The sequence below is a fragment of the Arachis ipaensis genome, chromosome B07 (assembly GCF_000816755.2).
Source record: "Arachis ipaensis cultivar K30076 chromosome B07, Araip1.1, whole genome shotgun sequence".
NCBI classification, from domain to species: domain Eukaryota; kingdom Viridiplantae; phylum Streptophyta; class Magnoliopsida; order Fabales; family Fabaceae; genus Arachis; species Arachis ipaensis.
Window position 1 is genome coordinate 8,697,201 of NC_029791.2, and position 12,759 is coordinate 8,709,959.

The 12,759-nt window shown below is 34.1% G+C and overlaps 1 protein-coding gene across 7 annotated transcripts; it reads left to right on the plus strand.

Annotated features, from left to right (window-relative positions):
* LOC107608887 (SNF2 domain-containing protein CLASSY 1) lies at positions 753-7,217 on the plus strand. 7 transcript variants are annotated; one of them, XM_016310652.2, is made up of 8 exons: positions 925-1,118; positions 1,596-1,718; positions 1,891-1,954; positions 2,181-2,434; positions 2,925-4,451; positions 4,610-4,756; positions 4,958-6,878; positions 6,982-7,217. In XM_016310652.2, exons 3-7 carry the CDS (start codon positions 1,900-1,902, stop codon positions 6,872-6,874), a joined length of 3,900 nt encoding a protein of 1,299 aa, XP_016166138.1. In that variant the 5' UTR covers positions 925-1,118; positions 1,596-1,718; positions 1,891-1,899; the 3' UTR covers positions 6,875-6,878; positions 6,982-7,217. The 7 variants fall into 7 exon arrangements, with proteins under 7 accessions (XP_020962911.1, XP_016166138.1, XP_016166137.1 ...); XM_021107254.1 differs by having other exon boundaries at positions 972-1,114; XM_021107255.1 differs by having other exon boundaries at positions 978-1,110.

The window sequence follows — 12,759 nt, forward strand, 5'->3', positions numbered from 1 at the left end:
AATCTAAACTTTATATAAATATCAAAAAATAATATTATACATTTAAATTTTTTTATTAATCAAATCTAATTAAATTAATTTAATATAATAAAAATTAGTTATAATTAATATTATTTTAAATCTTATTATTTAACTTAGTTAAATTTTATTCATAAAAAAATTTAAATACGTAGCATTATTCTTATCAAAAAGTTATCGTCAGTTACATCTATTAAAGTGGTTAAAAGCATAAAGAATTAGTCAATTACCCACTATACTTTAACAAAAAAATTAGAAAAACAAAGAACACCTTGCTTTTTATTAAACTTTTGAGATACTCAATACTCAATACTCAATACTCAATACTCAATGGTCTATTAATACAAATTCAATTATTTCAAATAAAAAAGATATCACTATAAAATCATTATTAATCAATTCGTCATAATGACAAAGTTAGCAAAACATTAATATTATTATTACTGTCATTATTATTTTTTGATTTTGCATGATATTTTTTAATTTAATAAATTAAAAACTAATTAATTACATACCAAAACTCTAATTTAAGAGTTTGTCATAAATTAATGAATTATTGCATATAAAAAATAAGATTTAAACTCTAACACTTATTTAAATGGATTAATAAACTAACTATGAAATGAATCCAACTTTATTTTACTGCCATTATTATTATCAAAATTAAACTCCTCTGGTAAACAATGGTTAAGAAAATTGTTATAGAATGAGATGAATGATGAATGTGCAAGGTAAGGTTATGACACACAGACCAATTGATAAGTGGGTGCAACCTGGTGTGTAAGGTGTTGCTGCGGTGCTGCCTCAATATCCTTAAAAGCAGCACAAATTTTCTCGCTTTCTTTCGACTTGAATGTTGTCATGCAACGACTGCACGAAATTCAAGACTCTTATAGATTTCTCCGCTTCTCTCTCTTCACTCACTCAGTACTCCCCACTCTCAACTACTTCACTTCCAACAACATTATTACCCCTTCTTTTCACACTGTTCCCTTGTTCTTCCTTCACTCTCTCTCTCTCTCTCTCAACTCTGATGATGCTACTTTAGATTCTCCCACCTCAACCCCTGCTATCTGCTACCATAATCTTGTGGTAGGTAGGTAAGTACTAATTAGTGATGAGGTTTTAGTTTCACTTACCTCACTGTTTTTTTGTTGATTCTGCTTCTTTTGTTCCTTTTTAATCACAAAAGAATCTGAATGGTGTCATGGTTCATATGTTTGTCTTGGATTCACTCTGCTTTAATTTGCATTTATGTGTCAACATTAATTTGTGCTGATCAATGTTTATTTGATCATTTTTCTTTTGGATTGTATTTATGGGAGTTTGTTTTCTGAAAATCAGCAATCATGTTAAAAAAAGAATACTTCTGTTTTTGTTAGAAAAATTGGCAGATTGTCATTCTGGATATTACATAAAAATGGGTATGTATGAAAAAGGTTGATTTTTCACCTTTTTTTTCTCTTTCCCATTTTCAGCATATGTTTCTTTCTCTAAGATGAAGATATACTCTTTAAGATGTGTGAATCAATGTCTATGACTTGCATTTTTTTCTTTTTGTTTCTGATTAATCAAAGGTAAGGAAGGAAATTCTTGAGTCCCAGAATCTAGAGTGGTAAACAGTACATCGCTCCTCCCAAGAGAGATTTTCAGGATTACAGCTTTTGAGCTTAATTGGACTAAGATTTACTCAGATTTAGGTGGTACTTCTGACTTACAATAAACTTTAGAATTAAGGCATTTGATCTTAATTTTCATTTCATTTTGTGTGAGAACAGAACAGAAATTCATGAAGCACTTTTTGTGTGTGCCTTTGAAGCCTTGATCTTATAATGTGGAAGTTTGTGTGCCTAATCTAATTAACTGCTGCAGATTCTCGATATGGTAGGAAAAAGGAAGTATTTGCATCAATCCAAGCATCCATTCAATGCTTACCGTAAGTTTTATGTTCTCTTTTTACCAGTTGATCACTATGCTTGATGACTAACAATGAATGGGGTAAAAACCAATTGATTATATATATAACAATGGAATGTTAGTAATTCAGTGTAACAATCAAGGTAAAAACTTGAATGGCATTATCTATGATCATTCATACATTTACATTCTTTAGCAAGGATTCTACTAATGTATTAACTTATGCAAACTTTATTTCTAATCAGCCTTTGAAGCATGTGTGTATGGTTCATGGAAAGCGGTGGAGTTCATAAAAATTGAGTATGGAGTTATGTCCATACATTTCATTGATAAACGCCATATTTCTATGGAAAAAGGCCCCTCTGCAGACGTTCGGATAAGGTCGAGAATAGCTACTACTGCAGATTGCTCCTGCATTTTACGACGGGGAATTGACGTATGTGTGCTATCATCTCCTCAAGGAACTGGTGATTCGGATGAATTTGATGCTCGCGAGCCTGTAAGTGCCATTTTTAGCTGAATTTCAAAGTACATTGTATTTGAAGTTATTGAACTTGATGGCATTTCAACAAAATCTTCAAGCCATAATTTTCTTGATTGTATCCTGAGATAACATCACATATCCAATGCAATCTACCTGTTAGAAGTAATGAATTTTTTTATGCAATAGACTGAACTCGATGCAATGCATACAGGAACGTGGTTTGCAGTTGTGATTACTTATATTTCTTCTCTGATTTTCACATTTGCCTTGTTTTTTTTAAAGCAAGAGCTCAACACAATAATACTTTGTTTAATGAATATGTTGGGAAGGTAGTATGATTTGAAGCTTTATTATGACATAGGAAATTGCTTGCTTTATTTATGTGAAAACTTGCATAAATTTGTATTCATTTACTAGGTAATCATCATGGCATTTCTTGGTTCTTTTTGCACTCGTTATTCGGCTAATTAAAGTCTGATCAACAATGTCTTTTCCTTTATTGTAGGTTTGGAGAGATGCTAGAATTAGTTCTATACAGAGAAAGCCCCATGATTCTGAGTGCACATGCCAATTTTATGTCAACTACTATGTTAATCAAGGTTCGCTTGGTGCAGAGATGAAAACGCTTAACAAGGATATTAATGTGGTTGGATTAGATCATATCTTCATCCTCCAAAGGCTTGAACATACACATTGTGATGAAGATCAGCACTATCGGTGGACTTCAACAGAGGACTGCTCTAGAATACCACAAACTAGATTGCTGTTGGGGAAATTTTTACCTGATATTTCGTGGTTGATCGCGACATCTGTTTTAAAGAAGGTTTCTTTCTTTATAAGATCTGTGGAAAACAAGCTTGTTTATGAAGTTCTGTCAAATGACATTGTTATCCCCCCGTTCCATACCGAGTCTCATATAAATGTTGTAAACTTCAAACTGGAGAAAGACATGCTAATACCTATTGTTTCTCAAGTTATTGTATCCAGAACTGAGAGGGTTGACTATGAACATCAAGAATCCCATGAAGATGAAGTGTCACCATCATCATATAATGTTCAAGGCTTACGGCGTTCCAAGCGTCGACATGTACAACCTGACCGTTACCTTGGTTGCAATAGTGCTCCTGAGCTCAATATTGGTACTATTAGAACAAGGCCATACAAATTAGGCACATGGGAACAAGTTGATGAAGATCATGAACTGTCAATGCCATTATCTTCCCTGTTTGGATTGAAACAAATCAGTCAAGATCAGGATCTTGATAGTAGTCCTAAGGAGAGCAAGGTGAATGGTTGCCAGGAGATTATAGTTTACAATAGGAGGGCTAAAGCCAAGGAGGCGAAGCCAGGCGATGCTGATCGAGACATACAGCTCAATGAACTCGCTATTATTCCTCATCCTACTCTTAAACATCATAAGCTCAATGACATGACTTGTAGAATTGGCAAACATGAACCAGACGAAACTCCTTCGAAATATAGTCATCTGGTTAATAGCACTAAGCAGAAAAGGAATAGTGTCAATCTGTTGAATTTCAATCCAGATAATGTGCTTGCGCAGTTAGAGGAGGTGGAGAAAAGTGATGGTTTTTCTTCAAGATGTCATTATACTTATAGTTACAGCACCTCCAAGTTTCAGAGGAAGGCTTTAAGAGATCTTGATGATATGAATCTGGCACCAAAATGGGAAGGCATACATTCCAGTAAGGGAGCTCAAGATAGAAGGTACCGTCCGGCATTTTCGAGAAATAGACATCCTGATGAAGAAAGAACTTATAAAGACAGAACATTGAATGCCACAGCCTACAAGGAGTTGATAAATTCCTACTTAAAGAATATTAACACGAAACCAACGAAAGAAGAAATGCCTATTAGTGACCAGTGGAAGCAGTTCCAGGATTCACGCAGTGTCGGGAAAACGAAGGAAATAAAAATATCCAATACCGATTATGCAGAAGATACCTCTGAGTTGGATAGTTTGTGGAGAGAAATGGAAGTGTCTCTGGCATCAAGTTACATTGAAGACACAGAGGTTTAACCATTGATCATGACTTTGCTTTTAATTTTTTAAGAATCTATCACAGTTTATTCTTTAAAAGGAGGGAAATAGTAAAACTTAATTACTAGGCCTTAAACCTTTTGTTTTAGTTTTGTTTTCCTAAGACTTACATTGTTGGACTATATAATCAGGATGCGAATGCAGCCAATCTTTTCGACACTCAGGAAATATCAAAGGAAGCTTGTGAACATTACTTTAGATTGGATGATGAAATTGGAATTTGCTGCTTGAAATGTGGCTTTGTGGAGATGGACATTAAAGCTATCACACCAGCCTTTGTAAGTCAAAGTTTAAACTTATCAAGCAATCTCATCATTAGTTTTTTTTCATTACCTTGGATCTTGATAGAGACAAGTTGCATCATAAAGAGAGGGACAAGTGTTATTAGAAAATCTAGCTCTCTCTAAATTTTGTTCCTAATTTTAACTTATAATCTTGTGGTTTGATTTGAAACCTGATGAGTATGTTCTTAATGGCAGATTCAACATTCAGTGTGGCACCAAGAGGAGAGGCAGAACGTCGGCAAAGAAGATGCAGAATCGAAGGCTGCTGAATTTGAAGATTTCAATCTTGTCTCAAATGTTGAGAATGAAGATGAACCTGTATTGGTGGAACATGATAATGTATGGGCATTAATTCCGGATCTTCGAAAGAAGTTGCACATCCACCAAAAGAAAGCTTTTGAGTTTCTTTGGAGAAACATTGCCGGGTCTACAGAACCAGCACTTATGGACAAGAACTCCAGAAAAAGAGGTGGCTGTGTGATATCTCATACTCCTGGAGCCGGAAAAACTTTCCTGATTATTGCTTTTCTTGTTAGCTACTTGAAGTTATTCCCGGGAAAGAAACCTCTAGTCCTTGCACCAAAAACAACACTTTATACCTGGTATAAAGAATTTATCAAGTGGGAGATTCCAATACCGGTGTATCTAATTCATGGTCGAAGAACCTACAGGGTATTCAACCAGAAACAATCAATGGTTTTTCCCGGAATGCCAAAGCCCACGGAGGATGTCAAGCATGTTTTAGATTGCCTAGAGAAAATACAGAAGTGGCATTCACACCCAAGTGTTCTAATCATGGGATATACTTCATTTTTGACATTGATGCGAGAGGATTCAAAGTATGCACATAGAAAGTATATGGCTAAAGTTCTGAGGGAAAGTCCCGGACTCCTAGTATTGGATGAAGGGCACAATCCGAGAAGCACCAAGTCCAGGTTGAGGAAAGTTTTGATGAAGGTACAAACAGAATTGAGAATACTGCTGTCTGGTACATTGTTTCAGAACAATTTCTGTGAATACTTCAACACACTCTTGTTGGCAAGACCAAAGTTTGCACATGAGGTGCTGAAAGTTTTAGACCCGAAATACAAGAAGAAGAAAGGAAAAGTGAGGGCAGTGGAGTACCGGGCAAGGAAATTCTTCATAGAAGTGATCTCTAGGAAAATCGACTCGAACAATGGCGAGGAGAGGATGCAAGGTCTTAACATGTTGAGAAATTTAACAAATGGTTTTATAGATGTTTATGAAGGTAGTAGCTCGGACGACCTACCCGGTTTGCAAATTTATACTTTGTTGATGAACACAACCGATACGCAGCATGAGATGTTGAAGAGACTGCACAAGAAAATGCAAAAGTGCAATGGATATCCTCTGGAGTTAGAGCTTTTGATAACTCTTGGGTCCATACATCCTTGGTTGATCAAAACTGCTGTATGTGCTAACAAGTTTTTCACAATGGAGGAACTGAGGGAGCTAGAGAAATGCAAGTTTGATTTGAAGATGGGGTCTAAGGTAAAATTTGTTATGAGCCTTATCTACCGCGTGGTCCAGAAGGAGAAGATCCTCATTTTCTGCCACAACATTGCACCAGTGAAGTTATTTATAGAATATTTTGAGTTGTTCTTCAAATGGCAAAAAGGGCGGGAAATTCTGGTGTTAACCGGGGAGCTAGAGCTCTTCGAGCGCGGCAGAGTGATGGATAAGTTTGAGGAACCTGGTGGAGTTTCAAAGATACTCCTTGCTTCGATTACAGCTTGTGCCGAAGGCATTAGTTTGACGGCAGCTTCTCGGGTGATCATGCTGGATTCCGAGTGGAATCCGTCGAAAACAAAGCAGGCCATCGCAAGGGCTTTTCGTCCCGGCCAGCAGAAAATGGTTTATGTGTATCAGCTCCTGGTAACCGGTTCGTTGGAGGAAGATAAGTACCGAAGAACCACATGGAAAGAGGGGGTGTCAAGCATGATTTTCAGTGAGGAGTTTGTGGAGGATCCTTCCCAATGGCAAGCTCAGAAGATTGAAGATGAAATCCTGAGGGAAATGGTTGAGGAGGACAAGTCCAAGTCATTCCATATGATTATGAAGAATGAAAAGGCTTCAACAAACAACAGATAAAAAGGTTAATATTGTCTCTTTGTTTTGCTCAATATTATATATATATGCATGTGTCACACTAAAATCTTTCATGAACTGGCTGTGAATGTAAACATTATTTGTTACAGGATACTGGGGCGTGGTTTCATCCATGTAGCAGAGCCATGTGACGGGACAAAGGCTTGTTTATAGCCACTTTTTATTTAGCATTTTAAGATGCAGTGCTATGTAATATGAAGATCAATAACATGGACAGAAAAATAATATTTATTTTTCCTTTTTTATACATTGACGACAATGAGATTATTATGTAGTATTTTATGCATGTTAATTAAATTTTCAATAAAGTTTTACATCCAAATCATTTAACCATTTAACCAAACAAGTCCAACTAAGTTATTTACATTCACATGCTCACATTTTTCTTCTTCTTCTTCATTTCTCATGTTGCGTCTTCTTTTTTTTCTTCTTTTTCATGATTTTTCTCGCGTTATCGACGTCACTAACACCACCTCTTTCTTCTCTTCATCCTTCTTTTTCATTAAAATTTTTTCTCCTCTTTTCTTTTTCTTCTTTCTCCTCTGTTAAGTTTAAAAAACTAAAACTTGATTAAAAACTTGATTAAAGTAATGATGAAATATTATTAAAACATTATCAATTGGTTGTGTAATGTATTTGTTCAAATGTGCAGAAAATTGATTTATTCAACTGATCCAAGAAGCAAAAGATCAAACCTTGTACACACTTGGGCCAATATCAATTTAAGCCATATCGATTCAAGTTGATTTATGAAGGCTTGGACAGCTGAAACATAAGAAAAAAAGAAATCAAACCTAAACCAAATAAAGATCTAAGTCCAATTCGATGGTGTCACTCAAACCCATTTTTCTTTAACCTACTCAGAGTCAAGAAAGAAGAAAACGGCAGCCGAGGCTTGGTACTAGTAGTAGGATCTGCTGCCTCGCAAGTAGCTGCATCCGGGTTCAAGTCTTATAAGAGGATAAATGAACCTTTAAATGAACTCATGTAGTGTGTGAGTGTGTTGTGTGGGTGTGTAATACATGAGTAATGCTTATGATTAGGGACACCAAGAAAGAAAAAAGAGAAAAGATCCAAAGCTAGGGCTCGACGAAGATATAAAAGCTTGTTTCTAATTTCAAGCAAGAAGAAGGACTACAATAAAGAAGCAAATTTCATTCGGATAGAGCATCTTCTTGTTTCACTCTCTTAAGAGGAATAAAACCATGAAAAAGAGAAGAAAAAATGAAACAAAAAAAAAGAGAGAAAAATAAGAATAAAAAAACACTTCAAAACTCTTCATCCCATTCTTCTTTTTATTTTCTTATTCATCTTCTCCTTCTTGTTTTACCTTCTCATCATTCTTCTTATTTTACCCTTTTAACAAGAATAAAAACAAGAAAAAAATCAAACAAAAAAAAAGAAAAAGAAGAAACACATAGTGCTGCAAAATCACTTAATAGATTTGGATGTGTTTTTGTTCATAATTCAATCTTGTTTGTATGCTTGTTTTCGAACTAAATTTGTGTGTCGTCATCATTAAGTAATTTCGGTGTATTCTAAATTTTATTTCGGTGCATTTTGAATTTGAACGGTTATACGTATAAGAAGAAGTCGACAATGATGATAATAACAATAACGATGATAATAATAATAATGATGGAGGAGGAGAAGAAAGGAGGAGATCAAAAAAATTCATATAAAAAAAAAGGAGAAAATGGAGGTAATAGTATAATGGTGGTGACAATGAGCAGTAGAAATGTAAGAAAGATGAAGACAATCACTTTGAGTCCGCGTGCGTGAAGTAATGACTTGGTTAAATTTAATTACATAAATAATTTAGATGTGTAGCATAACTATTCTAATCATTTTTACAGCTAGATTCCACTTGGTTAAATTAAACCTAATTTCAAGGGTACATGTTCTTTTGATAGAGTTCAGAAATCACACTTTGGTCTTTGCACATAAAATATATTTCTTTCATTTTTTTTCTCGAGTTAGGAATTTAGGATTGAACTAAAGCAAATTAAGTTCAAGTATTGAAGATATTTTTAAATTATCTTCCATTTGAAAATAATTTAGAAAGGAGACAAGCCATCTAAACTTGTAGAAATGCGGTAACTGGGTGAGTAATGCAGCTCATTATTAATCTATCTATTTATATTTTATAAAAATTAATATCAAAATCATTTTATATTCAAGTGATGATACATAAATTATTTATTACTTTATTAGTAAAGTGGTCTATACTACTAAAATCTTCTACAATAATTAACAATGTTAATGTCTTTTAAATTGTTTAATTCATATTATGTATCGGTTCTCATAATAATTAACAAAATAGTTCCTACAATTAAAATCTTTTCTTAATAAGGTTTATTATTAATATATTAAAATCAGTCACTAAAGTTAACTATTAATATATTTGTATATAAATATATGGGTGGTTTAATTTATTTTCAATCTGTATTTATATTCTAACATATATTTTATAATTTATACTAGTAATAGCTGATTTTAGTGTACATATAGCATAATCATAATATTAATTATCTTCTAAGTTATTCAATTCATATTTTCTAAAGCATATAATTTACATGCATTGGAGGTAATATTTGGAGTCATAACAGTTTTTTTTAGTAATTATTAAAAATATTAATTGCTACTTTAAAAATTTAACTTTTGAACCAATTCAAGTAGTCATTTAATAGAATAGCAGTAACACTATGTATATGCGCAAAAGAGAGAAAATAGAAGAAGTTCTAATTGAAACAGTTCACAAAATTATTTAATTATAATAAATAAATCACCATTAGTAATGCACTAGCACTATGTATATATATATACATACAAGAGGAAAAATGAAAAACTTCTTTACAAAATTATTCAACTATAATAAATAAAGGAAGACAGGTAAAAGCAAAGTCACCATCAACTTCAAAGCCATCCTTGTAATTGGCCAGAAATTGGTATCAATGCCAAAAAGAAAGAAAGGAGATAATCCTATAGCCTTTATGGGGCAGCAAATTTATATATTCAATTGCCAAGTGATAACATTAATTGATAACATTCATTCAAATTTTTTGTATCGTTGAATTTGAAACATTAATTAAGAAGAAAAAAAAACAACTCCTGTTCCATTCAAATTATACAAAGATAGAAAGAAGTATTAAAAATAAAGAGAGAGAGAATTGCATATGTTTATTGTTACTATCTCAATATAATAAAGATGATTAATATTGCTATTAATATTATATGTAAAGAGTAATAGAAAAGAGAATTTAGAATACTAATAAAATAAAAGAAGAGAAAGAATTGTAGTAGAAATATAAAGAGAAGAGTATTTGATTGCAACATAAAGAGAGAATTGATTTTGTTATTACTTGCTTGTGTCTTATATCCCTTAGATGGCTTCTCTATTTATAAGCCAACGAGGTTTGCTTTTTCAACTTAATTCTTATTGGAAATGGAATTCAACCGCCCATATTAATGGGCATCTAATGTGATCTTATCACAACACTCCCCCTTAGATGCCCATTTAAGATTATTGCCTTGTTAAAACCTTACTAAAGGAAAATCCTGTGGGAAAAACCTTAGTGAAGGAAAAAGAGTACAATATCCTTTGTGATGGGGACTACCTCATTAAAAACATTGTCAAGAAAAACCCAATGGGAAAAAAACTCAACCAAGGAAAAAAGAGTACAGTCTCCCCCTCTTGCTGACATTATTTAATGTCTCGAAGTCGGCGCATCCCAATCTCATGTACCAGTCTTTCAAAGGAGGATTTTGGGAGTGACTTTGTGAATAAATCTGCCAGATTGTCACTTGAACGGATCTGTTGGACATCAATTGTCCATTGATTTTGAAGGTCATGAGTGAAGAAGAATTTTGGAGAAATATGCTTTGTTCTATCAAACAGGACAGTTGGAGCTATCTTATGATCAATCAGTCCACATGATGACAGAATATATTGAATCAGACTCCTCAGCCAAAAACACTCGCGACTAGTTTCATGAATCGCTAGTATTTCAGCATGATTAGAGGACGTTGCTGCTATCGTCTGTTTCGTGGATCTCCATGATATAGCTGTACCACCATATGTGAACAGGTATCCTGTTTGAGATCTCCCTTTATGTGGATCAGACAGGTATCCGGCATCTGCATAGCCAACTAGTTGTGACTTGGATCCATAAGGATAAAACAATCCCATATCAACCAGTTCTATGAAGAAATCAAAAGATTTGTTTGATTCTATTCCAATGTCTTCTGGTTGGAGAGGAACTATACCTTGCTAGTAAATTCACCGCGAATGATATGTCAGGTCGCGTATTGTTAGCAAGATACATTAGTGCTCCAATGGCACTAAGATATGGTACTTCAGGACCAAGGATATCTTCATTTTCTTCTTTAGGACGGAATTAATCATTTTTCACATCCAAAGATCTTATGATCATTGGGGTACTTAATGGATGTGACTTATCCATATAAAATCTTTTCAAGATCTTTTCTGTGTATGTTGTTTGATGAATAAAGATCCCACTTTTTATATGCTCGATCTGCAGGCCGAGACAAAATTTAGTCTTTCCAAGATCTTTCATCTCAAACTCTTCTTTTAGAGTTTTTATAATTGTTGGAATCTCTTCAGGCCAATGATATTTAAATCATCAATGTACACAGCAATTATAATGAATCCAGATGCAGATTTCTTTATGAAAACACACGGGCAGATATCATCATTCTTGAATCCGTTTTTGGCCAGATACTCAGTAAGACGATTATACCACATTCGTCCAGATTGCTTTAGACCATATAAAGATCTTTGCAATTTGACTGAGTATAACCCTTGCGAATATTCATTAGATGGTTTAGATATCTTTAGTCCTTCAGGAACTTTCATATAGATATTCCGATCTAATGAGCCGTATAAGTAGGCTGTTACTACATCCATTAAATGCATATGCAGTTTATGATATGCAGATAAACTGACCAAATAACGCAATGTTATCGCATCCACTACAGGGGAATACGTTTCTTCATAATCTATACCGGGCCTTTGTGAAAAGCCTTGTGCCACAAGTCGGGTTTTATAGCGCACAACTTCATTTTTCTCATTTCGTTTTCTCACAAATACCCATTTGTATCCAACAGGTTTTACATCTGCAGGTGTACGGACTACAGGTCCAAAGACTTCACGTTTTGCAAGTGAGTCTAATTCAGCCTTCATGACTGCTTCCCATTTTGGCCAATCATTTCTTTGTCGACATTCTTCAACTGATCTTGGCTCAAGATCCTTACTTTCATGCATGATATCTAATGCCACATTATATGCAAATATTTCACTGACAATTGTCTTATTTCGGTCCCATTTCTCTCCTGTAAAGACATGATTTATCGAGATCTCATCATTTTCACAATTTTCAGGTACCTGAACGTCTTCTGGCGTTATATCAGAATTTTGGACAACTGTAGGTGTCTCTACTATGTCTTTTTCAACAGGAATATTATTTACCTCTTTTCTCTTTCGAGGATTTTTATCTTTGGAATCGACAGGCCTGCCACGCTTCTGGCGTGAATTTGCTTCAGTGGCTACTTGTCCTACTGGGACATCAATTCGAATTGGGGCATTTTCCGCTGGTATATAAGATTTAGTTATCCTCTTTGTATCGGAAAATGCATCAGGCAAATCATTCGCTATTCTTTGCAAATGTATAATCTTTTGAACTTCCAGTTCACATTGCCCTGATCGAGGATCTAAATGCATCAATGATGATGCATTCCAGTTAAGCTCCTTTTCAGGAAGCTTATTCTCTCCCCCTAATATTGAAAATTTTGATTCATCAAAATGACAATCCGAAAACTGGGCTTTAAATACATCTCCAATTTGTATC

Excerpts from the sequence above, each read along its gene's own strand:
- LOC107608887 (XM_021107252.1), top strand. The coding sequence starts at position 880 with ATGCAACGACTGCACGAAATTCAAGACTCTTATAGATTTCTCCGCTTC. Across the intron at positions 1,955-2,180 it reads GCATCCATTCAATGCTTACC|CCTTTGAAGCATGTGTGTAT; the intron begins GTAAGTTTTATG and ends ATTTCTAATCAG. Across the intron at positions 4,757-4,957 it reads AAGCTATCACACCAGCCTTT|ATTCAACATTCAGTGTGGCA; the intron begins GTAAGTCAAAGT and ends TCTTAATGGCAG.